General features: G+C 35.3%; 2 protein-coding genes across 2 annotated transcripts in view; one reads left to right on the top strand and one right to left on the bottom strand.

Annotated features, from left to right (window-relative positions):
* Nucleotides 1-11,666, top strand: part of si:ch211-167b20.8 (uncharacterized) — a 17,263-nt gene extending 5,597 nt beyond the window's left edge. Inside the window, exons 2-4 of the mRNA XM_056463562.1 lie at nt 3,029-3,069; nt 3,196-3,284; nt 7,273-11,666. Coding sequence (XP_056319537.1) covers nt 3,029-3,069; nt 3,196-3,284; nt 7,273-9,732 — 2,590 coding nt within the window. The 3' untranslated portion in view covers nt 9,733-11,666. The remainder of the gene's footprint in view (nt 1-3,028; nt 3,070-3,195; nt 3,285-7,272) is intronic.
* Nucleotides 11,658-22,649, bottom strand: suv39h1b (SUV39H1 histone lysine methyltransferase b). Its single transcript, XM_056463563.1, has 6 exons — nt 22,582-22,649; nt 20,908-21,089; nt 17,701-18,354; nt 16,218-16,364; nt 14,168-14,297; nt 11,658-12,873 (listed from the first exon to the last, which is right to left on the bottom strand). The coding sequence occupies exons 1-6, from the start codon at nt 22,598-22,600 to the stop codon at nt 12,740-12,742; spliced, it is 1,266 nt and encodes a 421-aa protein (XP_056319538.1). The 5' UTR covers nt 22,601-22,649; the 3' UTR covers nt 11,658-12,739.

Genomic DNA, 22,649 nt, shown 5'->3' with positions numbered 1-22,649 from the left:
TCTGTATATTGTTTGAGTTTTGGGGTTCCACAGTTTCCCCACCCCCTCACTCCCTTATAAGAATGGCAGCCATTCAAGGGTGTGCGAGGAGGATGAAAATAGGACAAGGCAGGTGTCACTTTCAGCTCTAGCGTATCGAGACCTTACCTCTGACCTTTCTGTTGGGGTTGCACGGTAGAGACACAACAAACCAACAAAAGAAGACACAAACCTACGCCGTTTCCATTCTTTCCACTTTCCATATTCGGTCTGGGATATACAGAAGAACAAAGAAAACAGAATAAGCTTGCTAAAGATGCCACACACAAAATTGTGATGGAGATAAAAATCAGAAGGTAGTTTCGATCCACAGAGTCTCGCAACCTTTCCTCAAATGTCAACCCTTGTTTCTATTACTTTGCTCAAACATGCTACGACTATAAGGTCATAAAAAGGATGTCAGTTAAAGTGCTTCACACTCACAAAATACTCAATATGTAGAAATGAGACTATTTAAAGACATGGAAAAGGTTGTTTAAATATTACGCTGGATTTCTTGGCAATATTTGGACTGGTCCTATTTCATCATTGGATTAGTCATGTGGTTTAAGCGTGAGTGAGGGCGAGACGGTCTTTACCTACAGATGTGAAAAAGCATCTCAAACTCTGGAGGGGGTCAGATGTTCCACAAAGGTCACAGTTATTTTCCATTTAGTTAGTAAAGCAATCTTGTGGCAGTCTGCCCAGTGGATGAGGGGTTTACTTTTAAAGGCGTAGCTTACCCAAAGATCACCCTCATGTCATTATAAACATAATTTTTAATTGTGGAATACTCAACAAAATGTATTTATAAATATTGGTCACCATACAGCTTTAGTTACAGTTCACCCCCACTGTATAATTCTCAAAGATTTATCAAGATTGTTTTCTTTTCCAAAAAAGAAAGTCATTCAGGTTTGGAATGTAATGCCTCCTGGCCCCGTTGGGACTTGAACCAGTGACTACCTGAGGCGACAGTGCTAACCACTGAGCCACCATGCCACCACTTATTTGGTCCTTTATTTTCCTAATTTGGCAGCTGTTCAATGTCGCCTGGGAAACAGTTGGAATTTCTATTTGGGGAAAAAATGTAGGGCTCTAATTTAACGATCTAGGCATAAAGTCTAAAGCGCATGGCGTAAAAGCTTTAAGGGTGTATATGAATCCACTTTTGCTATTTTAAGAAGGGGAAATATACGCTTTGCACCCTGGCACATGGTGTAAAAGGGTCATGCTTCTTTGTAAAAGGGTGTAAAAGAGTCTCATCTCACATTCTCTTTAAGAGTCAGTTGCGTCGCGCTATGGCACATTTGCTATTGACATGGTGAACTTTGTAAGAGTAAAAACTGAATGCTTCACAGTCAAACAGTTAAACAGACCATCTGCAGTGTGAGGATAAAGAAGGAGCCTCCTCCATTCGGCCTCTTTACTTTCTCTTTACTTTCACTCTTTACTTGAGTGAACAACGAAACGGGGTTGTACGCACTCTGCTGAAGACATCCATTAGCCTACATATTTAATTTAGTTTAAGCGTTTGTTACCTCCAAAACCCAACAGTGGACAAATGTAAACTTATTTTTATTAAAACAAATATAAATATGCATAAAATAAATCATACGGCTAATAATAATAACATTATACAAATGCAGATTGTCAGGAATAAACTTTAAAAAATCCCCCCGAGATGAAGAAGCCATGGAGTGGTTTTTATATTTATGTAGAAAATAATAATTTTGTAATATTTTAATCCTTTATTTTTTTCATATGTAAAGATGTTTGTGTGTTGCTGCACATCCTGTGTGTATTAAGCAATGTGTAAAGGTTTTGTACCTGCATAGGCGCATAACTAACTCTAAAGTCTAGCTCTGCGCTCGACTTTAGAGCAGGTTTTACTTGGCCAATAGTGGTCATTGGTCAAATGGTCTATTTCAGTTTTTCAAAATGGCAGTGCACCAACAATGCACACCTCCTTCATAGACCTGCACACTCATGAGGCCACAAAGTGACGCTAATGGATTTGCTATTTAAACAACATGGTGCAAAACGTGAAAATTAGGGTTGCGCTGGTCTGAAAAGAGTAACAAATCACACATCTTGCGCCTTATTGCACCGGGTGTAAGATAGGACCCTTAGTGTTGCATTTGGGACATACACGGTTGACTGTGTAGTGTAAGTGCAAAGTACAGGGGTCGCATTTACAGTGAGACTTCTCACAGCCCACCTTGTAATTCACAAACTGAAATGTAATAATATTCCAATATTTACATCTACTGTGGCTGCATAGTATTGAAATCAAATTGTCATTCATCTGCTTTTGGCTACTGTTTTTTTGAAGACCATGTATTAGGATAGACTTCATAGGTAAAAGATAAAAAGGTTTTTAAGCATCGCAATAATAAATGTAATACAGCATTATTTGTGTTCTGTTTGATCAGTCATTCATTTTTGCTCAGAAAAATGAATGATCATATATTTTTACTTCATTTTTACTTCATAGATCATAGATTTATCTTCCAAAAAAGGGCATATTTGATTACATTTAAAGTACTAATTACTTTTTATTTTAAATCTTTAATTAATCAAATTAATATTTGCCACAACTAACGTTCAAATAATTGTTCATTGAATTCTTTATATATTCTATTAATTTCAATTCAGTATAAGGATGTAGCTTTACTATGAAGATTGAACATTACTTTACCCATATTTTGATCTTATACATAATAGTAGACACTTTACTTGCATTAAATATGTTTTTTATATATAAAATCATGTAAATTTAGTTTTATGTTATGCCAAAATATGATGCTTTGTCTTTGGAGCCACACAATTTTTTTGCTTACTGTAGGAAAGTATTCTATTTCAAATGCAGATCAGGTCTTTTATTATTAATGATGGATAATAATACTAATAATTCAAATGATGTGGATTTTAATACTGTAGTACTGAATGTTTACTGACATGTGCTGAAAAATGATTGTTTGGGTGTGTATGTGTGTTTTCCTTTTAGAACTGCCAGTGGTTATGATGACTCTGATGACAGAGAAGATGGTACGTGTTAATTGCCGTAATGTCATCCGACAATTTATTTATCTCATGATAAAGCTAATGTAGATCATTTTATACTTTGTATATCTCAGATTTTAAAAAACAAACTGTTATTAATTTTTTTAATAGCTTATCTAAGCAATGACGAGTGTGAAGCCCCGGAAAATCAAGACTCTTTTGCACAGCCGGCTATAGTTCAGCCAGAGATCGACATTGAGGTGAGTGAGATTTGCTTTATATCACTAGTTCTGAAAGCGAATGAAAAACGCAAACTTACATAAAAAGTTTAAACATAAGTTTGTTTTCCCCACCTGACTTTAACCTTTACCAGATTTCCATGATGGTTTTCATGTGCGGTATAGCACCAAATTTTTTTTGTAATTGCGGTATCGGAAAACTCTCTGTGCTGTCTAGACACCCCTACAGTGATTCATTGTATGTTGCGGTATACAGTTATTTATCTTATGAGTGCTGTTTTTGTGTTATCTATTCTTACACATAGGATTCTTGTCTGTCACTATTGCAACAAATGCGGGGCTCTAGTGTTTTTCAGAGCAACCCAGGCTAAAGATAACTCAAGGATCTCAATTACATTCAACTTTTAACTCATTGATTGCCTATTGTCTTTTAATGCTAGCTAAAATACTGATTACGGGTTTCATCATGCATACTCACACAGTCCAGTACGCTTGTTAAAATTACAACCAACATTTCACTGTTCCAATAACCACTTGCTTGTCTATTTGCAGTGTTGATTTGTAGCTATATGTAAGAATTTATGTGCATTAAATCATTTTTTGTATCACTTTTAAATAAAACAATAAAATACTTGTATAATATTTCAGTATATCCAGAATATCCAGAATATTTCAAATATCCAGAATTAGTGATTATGTTCACCAAGATCAGTTTGTCACAGAAAGAAGATGGTTAATTAAAACGATTGTCCTATATAGCCTGATTTATATAGTCTATAATACTAAATATACTTAAAAAAACACCTATAATAACATGGTAATTTTAATTCATATCGCTATGATCTGATGCTTTCTTAACTGAGGTTTTCTCCCTTCTGTCATGTTTCTTTACTGTGAGTTTATTTTAGGAAATGGGGTATATGAGCTACATTTAATTAAATAACAAGGACGTTTAATTTTCAAGTAGCCAGCTCAAGTGTTTCCGGTGAACTGTCATACCATTACAAATTTAATTAAAATAAGCATTTAAATTCTGATTTCAATAAAAGTCAATGGTCTTCAAAGTCTGATTGATTTATAATATGAAGTGGGTATTAGACCAAACAAGAAGCATTGAATTAAATTCAGTTGTTCTGCACCATATCTTTAAAATAAGGAAATCGATTTTACCGCAGTATTTTCAATGATGGTCTGCTACTGCTGACGGGGCTTACAGTAAAACACTTTCATCTTGTTTTACAGCTAAAAATAATCAAATTAACCATTTACTGGGATTTTATCGGGGACTTTTAAACACTTGCTGTGCATATTAGGTCTATCAAATCGTGTAGTTTCTCGTATGCAAAAATGTGATGGCTGCAGTTCACTTAATGGCCACTGGTGTCGCTAAATAGTTTCTCGTCTGTCGTCAACCGTTTAAAAATAAAAAGACACTAGAAGCCTTAAAGTCCTAATGAACCGGAAGCTGCAATTGTTATTCTTTTTGTAGTTTGAAGCAGTTTCTAGAGAAACTGAATTTAAAATGAGCAGTGGGCGTGGCTTGTTTTTTTCTACCGCGAGCTGAATGGACGTAGTTAAGTAGGCATTTCATTCAGAAAGATCAACAAAGGGGTTTTAGAAGGGTTATTACAACCTAACAGACACTTACCTCCTGCTCACTATTTCTGTTTGTTGTCAAAACTGACAGCTGGAGCAGCGTTAGCCACGCCCATTACCTCAAAATCACGTAATCTGATGAATGAACTGAAAACAAACCGGAAGTGCATTTTCTGGTTTCAGTAAAAAATTAGAAGGGCAAACAATTTTTTTTCTTAATGACATGCACAGATAAATTGTTCACCACAAAACTGGCAATGTGAGCTAACAAAATCATATGGTTAGTTTTGATTTCTTTGGGACTTCAACTCAAAAATGACAGTTCTAACCTGTGTTCTAAACCTAAATGACTTTTATATGAAACCATAGACCAAAATAATACATTATTAAAATAGTTGATAACCAAACACTTTTGTTTACTTAAAAAGAAAGAAAAGAAAAGACGTAGAAGTAGAAGAATATAATACAGTTTTGACACAACATGAGGATAAATGTTTTGTTTGGTTAAAATGTCTTTTTAATTATGGACTGGTAAGCCTTGAATAATTAGATAAACGTGATTTTCAAATATATTTTTAAATGTAGTGTTTGTTTTAGTTTATAATGTTGACAAAACTAGTCCACTGGTCAAACAAAACCTCGTCTCCAGTCTATATTAAATAACAAAAACAAAGATATGTATTTGTTGATATTGTTATTCTTTTCATCTGTCTACCTGAACAGCTCATTGAAGCTTCGGCATCAACTTAGGTAATGTGCATGTGACTTGTCGACTTAACGCCTTGCTACTGTCACCCATTCATCGTGTTGCATGTAACGTGCATCCTGTATCATGTCCCATAATACATAATGTCTAGATCAACAAAGTAAACACTGTTTATGTCTTTAGTTTTTAAAAAGTAAACTTTGTCTACAGTGTATTGTGTTTTGTGTATTATATAGGCAAGTTAGTCAGGTAGTAAAAAAAGGTCCTCTTTGCAGCTCTAAAGTTTCCCACATAGGACAAAAGCTGCTGTAAAAGTGGCAATATCTTGTTTTTAGCTAAATGTTGGTCTGTTTTATTGGGCTCCTGGGCTGCTTTCCCATAGAGTGTTTTGGCAAGTAGTCAGTTGGAGGAAAAACACCCCGTTGTAACTGAAGTAAAGACTAAACTTTCAAAGTTAAAAAATTGTACAAAACAAGCAGCAGAACTTGTATTGCATTCATTTGATTTCTGTGTATGCAAGTATTGTCAGTATAACAGCATGTTTACCCTACATTTACCCTGCATAACTTTAAACAGGCTACATTATAAGCATCACAGTTTAAACAGGCAGAATGGTAAGCATCAACTTTTTAATCTTTTATTTTTTTTTTAAACCTGTGTAATTTTGTCACAAATGTTCATAACTATCTTTTGAATATTTAGTTTTTCGTTAAAGTAATCTCTTCTCACTGGCTTAGGCTACTGGGAAAGGGCCAGTGGGAACTGGCACAAACTTCCTTCTAACACAATTTACATCTCCATTTGCTCTTGACATTTTAGGTTGTTTATCTCGTGCTTTTTATTAATTGATTCATGTAAACATTAATGATAAAGTTTTTTTTATACTAATAGATTTCTTTTTTTTATTATTATATTTGGTTCTATTTTTTGCATACATTTGTTACTGATTATTATTAATAATGGAAGAAATAACATTTATAAATTGACATGGTCTGAAACAACAGCATGAATAAAATGCCAACAGAAAACTCTTCATACTAATATCAGTAGTTAAATTGTGCAAATTAGTGCTGGTTTCAACAATAATAAATATTATTAACATTAATATGCGTTAGCAAAGCCATTCATTCTTGATTCTCCTAAGGGTTGCAATCAAGAATTGATTACTGTAATGCATTTTGAATTTAGTGTTTGTGCCATTCATCTTACACTTTTTGTAAATCGGTAGCGATTCAAATTCATATATGCAAAATAAAGGCTCAGTTTCCACCTGGTTTTAAGATAAATTGTCAGTGATCTGATCACAAGTGGTCATTTAATTTAAGATGCATTACTGTTTTTACCTGCTACCAAATTTAGTCAGTTTTATAAAAATGTTATATAAAATGTCTTGACTATTAGTATTTAGTTTTGGTGCAATTTCTCACAGCACTTCACATAGAGATCACATTAGATGAGTAGGTGGTCACTTGTGGCTCTTAGAATGCATTGCAAAATGAGAATTTACATTATGAAAGCAATCCAAATGCATTATCAACTACCTCTGGAAGTGGTCAGAAATGGACAATCTAGTGATCAGGTTTACAAAAATGAGGTGTAAAACCAGGTGTAAACTGTGTCAGTGTTTACAGCCTATATTACATTCTTGATTAAACGTTCTTAAATTGTTTGGAATGCAAGTTTTGTTACTTTTGCTTTCTGTTGCAGACTGCCAAAAATGTGTCCAGTTCCCCAGAGTCCACCAAGACTTCCTCCATGGCAGGATGTTCTCTGTCCACTTCAGATACTCCCTACGGTGAACCACTTCCACTAGAGTCAGAGTCGTCCATAAATTTACCAAAAATAGAAGAGTCTGGCCTTCGTCCATCGATTTTATCCATCCCCCAATCACAGTCAACCCAGGAGTCCTCAGAGGCACAAGATCCAGTCTATAATGTTCTCCCTTCTATGTCTTTTTCAGTTCCTGTAGTTCTTGTCCACTCCTATGATAGACAAGAGACTAACAATAATGGATTTGAGGATTCCAATAACCCCAACCAACTGTCTCATCCACAGAATGGGATGTTAGCGCAAGTGCCTTTCGAGTTGGGCCAGCCTTCACTGGCTGCGTTTCCAAACACGACACATACCGAGGAAGAAAGTCTGAAGGAATTTCAGGAGAAGAAGGATGTTGTGGAAATGTATGACAAACTGTCAGACATTAAAGAGGAACCCAGTCAGAATGTAGAAGGAGATAAAACATGCATTTACAGGTCGGAAGATCCCACACAGGCTTCTTCCTCAAAAAAGTTAAAAGTTGTAACTGAAGATGTAGAGGAGCTGATTTGGTCAGAGGGTTTAGAGAATCCACTGAATGAAGAAGGTCTAAAGGCTTTTCAGGAAAAGGAAGATGTTGTGGAAGTAGATGACAGATTGGCAGACATTCAAGAAGAATCAAGTGAGAATAAAGAAGAAGAAAAAACTTACATTCACCGGTCAGAATTTCCCAAACAGCTTCCTTCCTCAACACCGTTAAACCTTGTAAATGTAGATTTAGAAAAGGTCAATTTGTCAGAGTTTTTAGAGAACCGTCTGGATGAAGAACCCAAGCAGCCGCCTTCCTCAATACAGGTAAATGTTGCAACTGAAGATGTTGAGAAGCTCAGTTTGTCAGATGGGTTAGAAAATCCTCTGGTGGACAGTCTGAAGGATCTGCAGGAAAATGAAGATGTTGTGGAAATGGTTGACAGCTTGGCCGATATTCAAGAAGAACCAAGTCAGAATATAGAAGAAGATAAAACTTACATTTACAAATTAGAATTTCCCAAACAGCCTTCTTCCTCAATCCAGGTAAATGTTGCAACGGAAGATCAGGAGAAGCTCAGTTTTTCAGATGGGTTAGATCATCCTCTGGAAGGACTGAAGAACTTTCAAGAAAAAGATGTTGTGGAAATGGTTGACAGCTTGGCAGATATTCTAGAAGAACCAGGTCAGAATACAGAAGAAGATAAAACATACAGTCACAAATCGGAAGATCCCAAGTCACTTCCTTCCTCAAAAGAGGTAAACATTGCTACCAAAGACACAGAGAAACACAATTTGTCAGAAGAAAGAGTGAATCCACTGAATGAAAAGGGTCTAAAGGATTTTCAGGAAAAGGAAGATGTTGTGAAAATTGATGTCAGCTTGGCAGATATTCTAGAAAAACCAAGTCAGAATACAGAAGAAGATGAAACGTTCAGACACAGGTTGGAAGATCCCAAGTTGCTTCCCTCAAAAGAGGTACACATTGCAACTGAAGATGTTGAGAAGCTGATTCTGTCAGAAGACTTAAAGAATCCACTGGATGAAAAATGTCTTAAAGACTTTCAGGAAAAGGAAGACGCTGTGGAAATTGACGAAATATTGGCAGATATTCTAGAAGAGCCGAGTCAGGATCTAGAAAAAGATACAACTTGCATTCAGCTGTTTGAAGGACCCAAGCTGCCTCCTTCCTCTAAGGAGGTAAACATTGCAACTGAAGATGCAGAGAAGCTGTCAGATAGCTCGGAGCATCCTCTGGACGAAGGAGTTCAAGAACAGGAGGTAGACCTTGTCTCTTTAATTGGAATTAAAACCACCAAGGTGTTCGAAGTGGAAAGCACCAAAACCGGGGATGAGGAACCTGATGCTTTGGTGGTTTCCTATTTAGAGACCACTTTACAGGAAAGAGTAACCCAAAGTTTACTAATCCATCCAACCAGCCAAGAAGCACTCTTAGATCCAAGAACCCTGGCCTCAATCCTGCCTGAGGACCCAGAAGTTGATAACCAAACTGTTTCCATGTGTACTTCAGAGCATCCAGCAAGCCAACCAGAAAAGCCAGCACTGGTCAGTGGTTCTGAAACATCACCAAGAGCCTTCGATCATCAGCCTTCAACTGTTCAAACCTCAGCAGAAGATTATTTAAGGTCTGAGGCTGATGAACTTTCCCAAGAGGCATGTAAAGACCTTGAACCTCAGCACACACTGCCAGGAGTCGACAGTGAACTATCTCAAATATCAAAGGATCAGGCTGAGGTCTCTCTGAGCACGTGTCTCATGGTCTCCGTAACCTTCTTCACTGCTGTTATCTGCCTGGCTGTAGGGATTCAAGAGCCCAGCGCTTTTCTGTGTGTGGGATTATTCCTGTTGTCCCTTTGGTTCTAATTTAAATACTGGCTTTCTTTCCCCTTCCATCCACTTCTCCTAAAAGCCTTAAGACTTGACCTTCTTCCTTTCTCCCCAGTGCCTTGAGAAATTCCTAATAAGAACATTTTCATGCAAGCAAATCATATTTGTGTTCGTACGTGGTTGTAAACAGCGTGAGAGTCAGTGTTTTCAAATTTAGGAGGTGAGCTTAAGCTTGGTATGTTGTTTATCATTCAGACCTCCAGTATTAAATCTGCTGTGGATTATATATTACTAAAATAATCATTTGAGCAACCAGTATGTTATTCAGCTGAATGACATCACTGTGTACTTCATACATAATTGGTCAGTGCAACTGTTACTCGGCTTAATGATTCATCCTCAATTGCACAGCTGCTCGTCCTAAAAAATGAATCTAATATAGAAACTTGTAAGTGGGATGACTTGGTGGAGAGTGAATGTGGTTATATGTGTGACAAGAAATGAGGTGGACTGGACTAACGGTGCAGGTCAATTCAAAGCAGGAATTTAGGAAAGTTTTAGGTTGTGTAGATATATCTGTGGTTTTTCTTATATCACAGTGTGATGTAAGTGAGGAATTAGTCTATTTGTCTACAGTCTATTTGTCAACCAATTAAGAAGAGCATTAACTAGGTATCAAATATTTAAAGGCACTACATTTTGTCACTTAAACACTGTGAAAGGGTATTTGATGTTATGTCTGATCATTTTGTAACTGGGATTACTCACATGCTGTGTATAAACTTAAAAATGAGTGAATATGATTAAAGTGTTAGTTCTGTCATAACTTTCTCTGCTTTGTTGTTCCAAAGCTGTAAGGAATCTCTAATCTACAGAGCACAAATCAAGATCCTTCTAATAGAAATCAGTTATCCATTTTCCATTGAAAGTCTGTTCACCCAAAACAATCATATACTGTAAAGCAATCAGTTGACTTTACTTAAAAAAAGAGAGTAAACTCATTGCCTTATAAAGTAAACAAACTGTGCATAATTATAAAAGTTGACTTGTTTTAAGATAAATCAACTTGTTGCTTTTAAGTCAATGGGATTACTCACTTTTTCAAAGTAACTAATGGCTTTTATAGTGTAAGTGTAATGAGTCAATTAGTTAGTTTTTTATAATACAGTATTCAAATTTAGTCATGGAAGCTCTATCAAAGTTAATGCGAATTAACCGATGATGCTCATTTCTGCATCTTATTGCACATTTCAGCTTCTGCATGATCCAGTGAGGCTTGTTCCTGCGCATATAAGTGGGATGGCTGAGATTATATTCACTGATCTGTTTGAATAAATGGCGAAATTAATCTGTTCATCGTATAAAGTTTGGTGAAATTGCTTGATTCATATGGATTGATCGTTTGATGAAGTGTTTTGGAGCATCAAAAACAACAGACTTTAAATGGAGTGACAAACGGATCAGATTTATTTTCAAATATACACATTTTTGTTGAGATGAACAGATCAGTCTTGTGGATTTAGAACAGGAAAGCGAGTAAACAATGGCAGAATTTGTATTTTGGGGTGAACTTGAACATGCAACAGTTTTGCACCTATCTACTTTGGAAACACAAAGTCCCCAAATTGTCGTCTTGTCAGTTTGTAGGCAAGCATATGGCCTTTTGCAGTGCTCTTTTAAAGCGTGCCCCAAGCCTCTGATATCACCCCAAAAGGTCACGCATTGCACTGAAGTCACGGCGTCAGGTTACCGGGTGACTACACTCCATTGTAAACAGAGAGGATTGAAGAAATCTTTCACCCTTGGATATCCCCTCTTCCAAAACTTGACCCTCCAAGTATTCAGTCACTAATTTATTGCTTTGTCGTCTCACTGAATTAATGTGTAAACAGGGTTGTGAACACGTTCTGTGGTCATTATCAGGTGTTTTATCATGTTAGTATGGAAATAAAAGTCTATGATTGATAAAAGCGGATTCGTTTATTTGCTAAGTGTACAACCTATGCTGTCATTATCAACATGGTGCAAAATGATCCAAATTTTGTGCAAGTATAAACGTGAGCTCTGACAAAACAACTTGATTTTTTTTTTAATACAAAGCCGATAAAAAAAACAAATTGTAGTCCTACAATATATACATATTTTGAGATATTTTGAACAGATTTTGAGGATGGCAGTTTTATTATTGTGTGACTTTTAAAATGTTTCTGAGTATGTGAGCTTGCAGAATTGATATACAATTTCAAAGGAATCAACAAAACACACTCCAGCTTCACGGTCTAGTTCTGAACAGTTTCCCAAAAGCAACATAAACATGTGAGGTTTTATTGGTCAATGCCAACAATAGGATCAATGTGCTTTTGGGAAATGCAGCCCCTGGATACTAACCAGATCTGTAAAACGATAATTAAACTTAAGCACTTGAACTCATTTATGCATCCAGTCCAGTTCTCAAAGACAGACTCTAAAATATGGGTTTGATAGTATGAATACATTTTGTAATTTGTTAGACTTTGTACACATAATGAGAACATTTATCATGTGTAAGAGGCAGCCGGTGTTGGTCCACCCTCTTCAGTCTAACAAACATCCCTTTCTGTGCATTAATAGTTATATTTTGCCCCCTGGTGGAAAGTGAAAAATCAAGGAGATTGTAGATTTTACAAATGTTACACTGGTCTAAAATATTTACTAAAAAATTACAAACAAAAGTAAAAACAATCCATCCCATTTGAGCAAATAAAGCATATTAAAAAGCTTTTCTGTAAGAATTTTAAGCTGATATGATTTTATAAAAATTGCTTTTTTTTTTTTTAAACCTTCACTAACATCTTTTTTTAAATGTCTAAAGTGAAATTAATGCCACATTTGATCCTTTTCTTAAACATAGATGAAACCATTTTTGTGGTAAAAGTTGAGGTTATTCTTGAATAAAAAAACTTAAATATTTACTTAAAATTCTAAATTTGGAAACTGCAGATGCTTTCAGCACAATCAAATTGAACATGATCTTCCATCAGTCTCTCTTTAGCATGCACTTGCTCTAAAACAGGTACTTTCGACAAGTCGCCACCCCACATTTGCACTCCACACGCATGCGCTTCTTAGGGGAGCCTGGGAGTCCCATCACACCGAAATTAGTATCCATCTTTGTGCTCTCGGCATCTACTGGATCAACTATGAGGGGGAAAACAAAACAAAACAGATTACACAAATACATCATTTACTCTTTCAAGAAAGAATTTACATCAGAGGCAGACTCATCCTTCATTATTTTGATGGGGTCATTTAAATAAGACATTTAATAGCTTTCATTTAGTAAACAATACACTGGTTTCTATTACACATCTGCACAAAAACTGCGATATCACCAAGTGTCAACTTTGTAATGATGACATTGTATTAACTGATTTGAAATCCATTTTTTGTTTTTATCTTTTCTCATTGCAATAAATAATTCTAAAAATGAATGTGATGAATGTTGGTAGGATTACATGTATCACAGCCACATATTTAATCAAAGGAGCATATAGGCATGTTATACAAGCACTAATGGGATGGAAATTATCTTAATTTTGAGAGAAAAGACATATGCGGTGTTTCTGGTAGGTTACAGAATTATGGATTCAGAGTATTCACGTCATCAAGTCTAAAGGTGAAAGTTTCTAGAAATAAATACATATTATCTTTAAAGAATGGCTATGCGACTTTAATGAACACAAATTACCTGAAAATTGCCATTTTGAGGAACATTGCTTTGCAAAATTGCCTGAAAAACCACTTCATGCAAGTATAAAAACTTTACAGCAACTTTTTATTATTATTTGTATTTTAATATATATATTAAAAAAAATACAACAATCTTGTGATGGCAAGACCATTTGATTTATCAATAGGTCTATATTGTCACATGATGCTCCTCCAGAAATCCTTCAGATATGTTTAATTTGTGCTTCAGAAACATAAAGTTTTATACAACAGAACATGGGGTGAATCGACTTGCAGCAACTTTGCCCCCCGCTGCTGGAATCAGCTTCCAGAAATTATGAGATGTGCTCCAACATTAGGCACATTTAAATCAAGACTGAAAACAAATCTGTTTAGCTGTGCCTTTACTGAATGAGCACTGTGCTATGTACGGTAGATCGCACTATTGTTTTTCTCTTCTTTTTCATTCTTTTATTTCCTGTTTGAACACATTTTTATCTGTTTTTTTTATCATTTTTATTATTGTTTTTATTTTCTTATACTTGTCTCTTATTTCTGTTTATGTAAAGCACTTTGAAGTGCCACTGTGTATGAAATGTGCTATATAAATTAACTTGCCTTGCCTATAATTAATGTAAGAAACAATATAAACGCCACTTTTAGATCAAATATAGTTGCTTTGTATGTTCAGTTGCATTACTATCATTAGCATTACTAATGAATCAACTGATCCCCCTTGTCTTCTATCCAGTCTCATACATACTCTTCATGTTGTAGTCAAAGGTGAGCTCCTCTCCAGCCTTTATTCCACGCGTGGCGAAGAACGCGATCCGCGGCAGCCGCTCATCCAGGTTATCAATAAACACATTATACACCTGGAGGTTGGGGTCACACTGGGGATGCAAAACAACGTCATTCATAAGAGATCAAGTAAAGTATGTTGTAATGCACTGGTTAATTTGTCAAAAATCAATATGTATGAAATTCACAATGAAGTTTTTGGCTTCAAGCTTCTAGAGTAATTAGTTACTGTAATTAAATCACTTATCTATTGTTTGTTGTATTTAAGTTCTATTGGTTATAATTACCCCCACACAGAATCTGTGTGCACAGAAATCCACACATTTCCACAAATTTTTGAGCCCATCAAATGTGTGTAAATATACATTTATTCAGTTTTTATATTCACTTCAGTGATGTTAGTAATATGAAAACTACAATACAATTTGTAAAGTAACATTTACTGTCTTTCAGTAGATGTATTATGAGAGACTTGCTTTGTTTACTAGTTTTGCCTGAGCTTTTAGTTACTATACTCTCAAAATCATTCTACATAAATCCACAGATTCTGTACACAATTCTGTGCAGAAATAGCAAAAAAAGTCTGCAGCTTCTGTCTGGCCCTGGTTATAGTACACATGCCTTAAATATTGTAAACAAAGTCAACATTTCTGAATAAATTTAGAGAAGCAGCGTAAATTAAATTTTTCTTGTTTTACACACACTTGAGTAACAATCAAGTCAGTAATAATTGACAGTACATGGCATGTTTGAATTACAGTGTATTGCGTTAAAAAAACTTCAATGTTTTAATGAATTTATTGTAGAAGACTTCATTTTTGCAGATAGGGCTGCACAATATATTCAGCATCAATATCGCAATGTGCGAATCTGCAAGCCACATCGCAGGATCTGCAATGTCAAATAGGGATTATAATTAATGTCAGTTTTTTTCCAAGATCATGCAGCCCTATTTGCAGAGTAATTCTATTTGTTAACTAAAAATTATGTTTGCTATTAAAATGCTTAAGTTTTAATATCTAATAAAGCTAAAAGTATGACTTTAAAGAAAAGAGTTTAACTGCTATTATAAATACATTGTGATTTATAGAGAGTTATGTTTAGTAAAGCAATTCGATTACTTTTCAAATGAATTAGAACATTAATCTTAAATACAAGTTTAATGATGTAATTAGTAATTCATTGCTTTTTTAAAAAGTAACAAACCCAACCAACACTGGACATTAGCACACTGAGTATTTATAATTGTTTTTTTGTCATCTGACGTTAGATATCATTTGACATCTGATAGAGCGTTTGGACCCAGAAACTTCAGACTTAACAGTGACATTTAAAAGAAATTGAAGATTCAGTTCATTAGGGCTACACAATATATCGTTTCAGCATCGATAACGCAATGTGTGCATCCGCAATAGTCACATCACAATGATATGCAACATTGAGTTGATTTGCAGTGTAATTTTTACATTTACATATACAAAACCATAAAGCATGCACTGTTTATTTCACTTTTATCTTTGCTTTGTTGCATTTATCTATGCTTGTAGTTTGTTTATTACAAGTTATGCATGATTCACTTCTCTACAGAATTATCCCAGTCAATCACAATTAATACATTCGGTAACACTTTAGGAACCAATTCTCACTATTAACTAGTTGCTTATTAGCATGTATATTAATGAGATACTGCTTATTAATGAATACTGCTTATTAGTACTTATAAAGCACATGTTCTGTATGATCTTATTCTACATCCCTAATCCTACCCAATACCTAAACTACCTTAATAACTATTAATAAGGAGCAAATTAGGTGTTTATTAAAGCAAAAGTCAAAAAGGTTTGCTAAGAAGAAGAACTGAACTTTAAAATTACGTGTGACCCAAAATTCTTTCCAAATAAGTAAAAACTTAATATTGCATTGTCAGATTTTTCCAATATTAAGCAGCCCTACAACTCATGCAGATTAAACTAAATGAAACCACAACATTTATTTTAAGATGATCAACTCACGCTGTGGTTGACGAAGTGGGAAATGTTTCCATAATGAGCAGCATCTACGGTATACTCATCGTCCACATAATCCAGGTCAAACAGGTAAGTGGCGCCCTCTTTATCGTATACATGACCTCTGCGTTCTGCTTCTTCTGTTGTGATGATCTAAAGCAAAACAGGGAAAGGAAGATTTAACAACTACGAAACCCGCTTTTTTGATAGACAGACAGACACAGCCACAGTTATCACAAGGAAACTGAAAACATTTGATAGCTGCTTGACAATGCCATTATCTACTAGTGAAGAGGAACGTGTTCTGGTGATAACAGGGCAGCAACGACAATGTTCAACTGAAGCACAGTTCAAATACAGAAATTAGATACAATAAAATTCTATAAAGCAAATAACCACAAAATTCATTGACAAATTATTGATTGACTGAGGGCTGTGTATGGAAAACATCAGCCAGCTTTAATAACATTATTAATAATGAATTAAAACATTATAAATAACTGCTTTAATACTGTTGAGTCAAAGAAATAACCGCTGAATAACACTTCATTTGGCATTTAACATTTAAAAATGTATTAAAATAACAGCATTATAGTTATTATATAATTACATAATTAGATCAGTGTTTCTGCAGATTTCACCAAGTAAAATTTAAGACATTTTAAGACCATTATGAATGAAATTTTTAAGTTGTACAGGGCTAAATGCTAAGGATTTTTTTCGAATATCCCAGTTAGAAAAGATTTTTATTTGCAGTAACAAAAAATGACAATTCAATACATTTAATAATTATTTAGTTAGAATTTTATTTTTTAAATACATTCATTCACTAACCCTATAACCCTTATCAAGAATAGCTGTCAATTACTTCAGTCTACAATAATAATAATAATAATAATAAATAAATAAATAAATATAGTATCACCAGCAGTAAATAAATGGAGAACTTTTAAGCAAATGTTAGTGTAAGGAATGTTACTAAATGCTATTTTTAAATAAAAAGTTAAAAGTTTGATTGGGATTGTATGGGTGTTAATGGCCAGATTGGGTAGCTGTATATGAACAAAGAAAACTTAGGACCTGTTAAAAAAAAACATTTAAGACCTACAACACAATATTTCAGTAGATTTAAAACTTTGTAAAGCCTAAAACTGAGCTTTTGAGATTTAAGACCCTGCAGAAACCCTGTAAATGAATTAGAATGATATATTTATATACAAGTATAATTATTTTGTTGAAATTAAGAACTTTTAAACCGATCAACAAATTATTAGACTAAATAATCAGAAGTAAAAATATTTAACTGATAAACAACTGATTGGTAAAATCGATGATGAAATTTCACTGTACAAATATTCATGTTCAAATCCAAAAAACTCTATAATGAATCGAAGAAATAAATCAACACATTTATGGATTATCAAATAATCGTTGGCTACAGCCCTTTAAATGCATCTACTCCAGACTAGAACTAATAAGTCCCTCTCACCTCGCCAACATACTCCATGACGAAAGTGTTCTTGCGTATACGCTCCATGGTCCGCACCCCCCATCCCCTGCCATTGTCTGTCCTGAAAATGCAGAGGGAATACTGGATGCCCCTCTGCACCACTCTGTTGGAACACTCGGGCCCACAGCGGCATCTCTTGTTGCATTCATAAATGGGCAACCCGGGTCGAATGCGCACCTGACCTAACTCATTGTATGCAAACTTATGTTGGGACGCTCCGGCACAGCAACCCTCCACAGGGCTGGCCAAACAGTCTGTGCACTCACAGCCCACGGACACTTCATTCAGCAGGATCCCATCTCCAACTTTATAGTCATTAATGTAGGTGAAGCTCTTGGGTGGACCCTCCAGATCCACCAGGTTGCGAACAGAGATGTAGCCCTTATGGGTGCCCAGGCTGTTGAGGTGAGTCTCCCACTGTTTGAGGGTCTGCCGGAGTTTTGCCCGCTGAGTGAGGTGTGTTACAGTGGCGGGGTCTAGACGTCGAGGGGCGGAACGTTTATTCTGTCTTCGCATCTCTGCATTTAGATCCTCCCAGAACTGCGAGAGCAGGTTGACGCACCTCAGGTTCCTCCGTGGTTCCCATGTGTTTCTGGATTCAGGGTAGCCTTTCCATTTCACCAGGTATAACTCCTGGGAAAGAGAGGGGAAAACATGGAAGAGAAAGTAGGATAGTTTTGTTTAAAGCAATTTTACTGTTTAAAGGGCACCTATTTTACCCCCTTTTCAAGATATAACAGTTGTCTTTTGTCTCCAGAATGTGTCTGTAAGGTTTCAGCTCAAAACACCCATCACATTATTTATTATAGCTTTCAGAATAGTGGAGTTTTAATGCTAGTTCTCTCCGCCCACTGTTCCCATGTGCCTGTCAAGAGTGTGCCTTGTTCAGGTGTGTTTGATTAGGGTTGGAACTAAAATCTGCAGGACACCGGCCCTTCGGTAACAGGTTTTGTGACCCCTGGTCTAGTGGCTAATCTTCATTGATTGCACATTCCACCAGTAAGTACATAGTGTGAATGTTTAATTAGAAGAGTAATAGCACAGTTTGCATCAAATAATGCAATGGATACAACATTATGGGTGGCAAATCAGAGTTCAAAAGAGGACTAATTGTTAGTGTGCTGTGTACATCTGTGACCAAGACAGCAAGCCTTTGTGATATATCAAGAGCCACGGTACCTGGATAATGTCAGCATACCACCAAGAAAGATGAACCACATCCCACAGGAATAACTGTGGACGCAAGAGGAAGCTGTCGGAAAGGAATGTCTGGGTGCAACTCGCTGCAGAATTAAATGTACACCTCAACTGTCCAGTTTCCACCAAAACTGTTGGTCGGTAGCTCCACAGGGTCAATATACATGGAAGAGTTGCTGTAGCTAAACCTTTGGTCACTCATGCCAATGCCAAACGATGGTTTCAATAGTGCCAGGCCAGCAGTGAAAAACAGCAGCAGGGCTGTGTAGTGGACAATGTGAAACGTATTGTTCTCTGATGAGTCTACCTTCACTGTCTTTCCCATGTCCAGAAGAGTTATGGTGTGGAGAAGCCCCAAAAAAACATACCACCCAGACTGTTGCATACCCAGAGTGAAGTATGCAAGAAGAATGGCTCAAAATCCCTCTGGCCACTGTGCAGGATTTGTACCTGTCGTTCCCAATATGAATTGATGCTGTATTGGCCGCAAAAGGAGGCCCTATACCGTACTAATGAATTATTGTTGTCTAAAACCAGGCATTTCAATTTATTGTCCAATCCCTGCATATACTAGTTAACATATGAAGAGTAACAAAATCTCATCAAAGATGTCCTCAAATTATTGAACACTTATTCTTATTTTTTGATCCACTTCAACTCTTGACTACTGTATACCAATTCGTATATGCACTTATATACTTCTTTTATAAGTGCAGTTACACATAGTTCAAAATTGAGGAGAAAACAAAAGATAATTCAAGTTGATATCTCTGGCAAGTGCATGTTATAAATCTAATACAGCGAGGTAAAATATACAGTATTGAGTTTGTCACAGAATTGTAATAGGGCCCAAGCATTACCTTCAGTCAAACAACAAATAATTTAAATGTTATTTTATTTTACAGGCGTCATGTCCTTACAGTGGTTATCCTTGCATTTCTTTGCATGTTGTTTGCTTATGCAGATCAGGTACAGTTTTCCTCTTACACATATATAATATTTCTGTTCCTGTTTTTCCTCTTGTTACCCGTTTTGTATTTTGAGATATTTTTATTCAGTGGCACAGAAAAGCTTCCTGTACAGAATAAAAGCTTGTTCAAATAAACCCCAAGTGCTGTGAGTTTTAAACTTTTAAAACGTGTATATAATGAGAAGGTTTTATAAAAAAAGTATATATAAATGAAGATCAGCCTTTCAATAGCACTTTCATGTGGTTTTCCATCAAAGTAAAAGTTCTATAATTTGAAAGTTTGCTGTTGTTAAATACAACAATAATTACTATCATTACAAAATCATCTAGTTTAACAGTATTAAAAGTGTTAAGAATAATTATAGTGACATTTGTTTTATGAATAGTTTATTAATGTCGCGAAATATTAGTTTTAAGCCCTTTTTTATTATGAAAAGTTTGTATATAATAAAAGTATATTTGAAAAATTTACATTTGTTATTACTACTATGTTATTACTACTATATGAATAGCAGTTCCGAATAGGAATGGGTTGATAAACAATAATTTATTGAATCGTGATAAAATTTATGTCAATAACGATGATAAGCTCTGGACTTTCTTTTACTTTATATTGATTCAAGAGCCAATCACACAGCAGAAATGTGCAACAATAGGAATCTAGAACTGTGTTGATATTAGAGATGCACCGAATTTTTGGCCACCGACAATTTAGTTTTGTTAGTTATGTTATGCCATTTAATGTACCCTCTAATTTTTGCGGCTTCAGTCATTGTTGGGGTATTCTTAAATCTGGAAGCATTAACACTTACATAGAGATGAATATCGTTATTGTTCAATATGGAAAACAATTATCGAGATTGCATATTTGCCATATCGTCCAGCCCTAGTGCCGAATGCCAGTTCCTCCTATTGTAAATCCAAAATCCTTTCTCAATTGTTATGTAGGATTAAAAAAAAATGTTTTTTCTTGTATTTCAAATGAAATCAGATGTTTTACAGATTTGTTTTCTGCTCACCTGTACTGTTTGCGTCTTCCCATCTGTGATAACTTTTCTTTTGTAGTCACACAAATATTCCACTTCATAATCACACAGGTTGTTCCTGCTGATGCCGAGCTCTTCGCACACCACTCTCTCATCTCGACAGACTACCTCCAGCTGCTCTGTCGTAGCAATGCATGCTACCCTGCAAACTTGAGCTACAAAACATGATTACATGTTAATTTCAGAAAAAGAGAGGAAAAATGTGGGTAAAGTCTAGATAGGATACATCTGCAGACACGCACATCAATATAGCTTCATTTCTGTGACACTGTATAACAATAATTTATATTTTTATAGTACTGCGAGGGGTGGGTTTAGGTTTGGGGTAGACGTTAAAAGATACAATTTATTGGGTAATTTAATAAATTACATATATAATACTTGGTACAACTACTGTTTTTAGAGTACTGTGACTGTTGGGTTTGGGGTTAGGGTGGGGATAGACATTAATAGGATACAATTTATTGGGTAATTTAATAAATGACATATAATACGCAGAACAACTACTGTTTTTACATTACAGTGATGGTTGAGTTTAGGGTTGGGGTAGACAAAAAAAAAAAAAAAAAAAAAAAAAAAATATATATATATATACAATTAATGGAAATTTATTAATGTAAATAATTCTTGTTAACTTCCAGCCAAAAATGTATCTGATCTTGCAACAACCTAGCAACAAAACACTGCTTAGCTGTTGCTAATACACATGTAAACTAGAACTTTGCAGAAAGAAAAATGTCAAAATAAAGCGTGTGAAAATATTATTGCTTTTTAAAAATGTATACATATAGATGTATATATACACACACACACACAAAATATGATGGACGAATTGTTTGAAAACTTACATTTTTTTTAATAATATTATGTAGCTAATTACATAAACTACAAATATTTTCAAGATATAATTTGATCATAACTCTTTAATTAAACAACAAACCAAAGCCAATTAAATGAACTAACAATATTGTCATGTTATGTTTTCAAGTAATGGCAACATTAAAAATTCTTATCAATATATTTTGTGAGAATGGGCTAACTAACAAGATGGTGATCATAGTCCTTCATATAACTTTAAAAAATATATACATCAACAAAAACACTACAGAAAATCGTAATGTGCAGATCTGCTTCCCTTAAGGTTATTCGGGATAACGTTAACGTTACGTTAGTAAGTTAATCCTTACAGGGCTCGTCGCGAGTATCTTTGCTAACCAATGGGCCATTTAAACACCATAACAAAGCTAAACTGCGTGTATTCACGGGCTGAATTGATATTTTAGCGTCTTCGTTTGCGTTTAAATATGATTCATTTTGCAAAGGAAAATGAAAAAGTTAGCTAAACACCGAAATGATGCTAATACTGCGCATTAGCGTGATATGTTACGTTAAACAACTTCAGAATTTTTTACAAAATAATCTGAACGGAGTGAAGAGACGGCTCTCGAGGAGTTTGTTAAACGTGTTTCAGGAGCGCGCGCTGGCCATAACACCGACTGAATTTGTTTCAACAACTTGCAGCAACGAATCTTTCAAAACTGAGAACTTATTTCCGGGAACGCGTATCGTTTAACCAACTCGGGCTATAGATCAGTCTTGTATTGGATAAACTGTTGTTTGTGAACGATTAACACGGTATATTCTTACCTTTCAAATTTTCCGCCATCGTCTGCCCGCCGCCAAAATTATGGAATGAAAGGCTGCTCAGTGATTGG

Source organism: Danio aesculapii, chromosome 8 (assembly GCF_903798145.1).
Source record: "Danio aesculapii chromosome 8, fDanAes4.1, whole genome shotgun sequence".
Lineage (NCBI taxonomy): Eukaryota > Metazoa > Chordata > Actinopteri > Cypriniformes > Danionidae > Danio > Danio aesculapii.
Note: the sequence above shows the minus strand (reverse complement) of the source record. Positions and strands in the feature narration are given on the sequence as shown.

Bases quoted from the DNA above. Each gene is read 5' to 3' on its own strand.
- suv39h1b (XM_056463563.1), bottom strand. The intron at 16,365-17,700 runs GTGAGAGGGACT...GTTTTGCTTTAG, and splicing joins TCATGGAGTATGTTGGCGAG to ATCATCACAACAGAAGAAGC. The intron at 12,874-14,167 runs GTATGTATGAGA...TCCCCCTCATAG, and splicing joins CTTTGACTACAACATGAAGA to TTGATCCAGTAGATGCCGAG.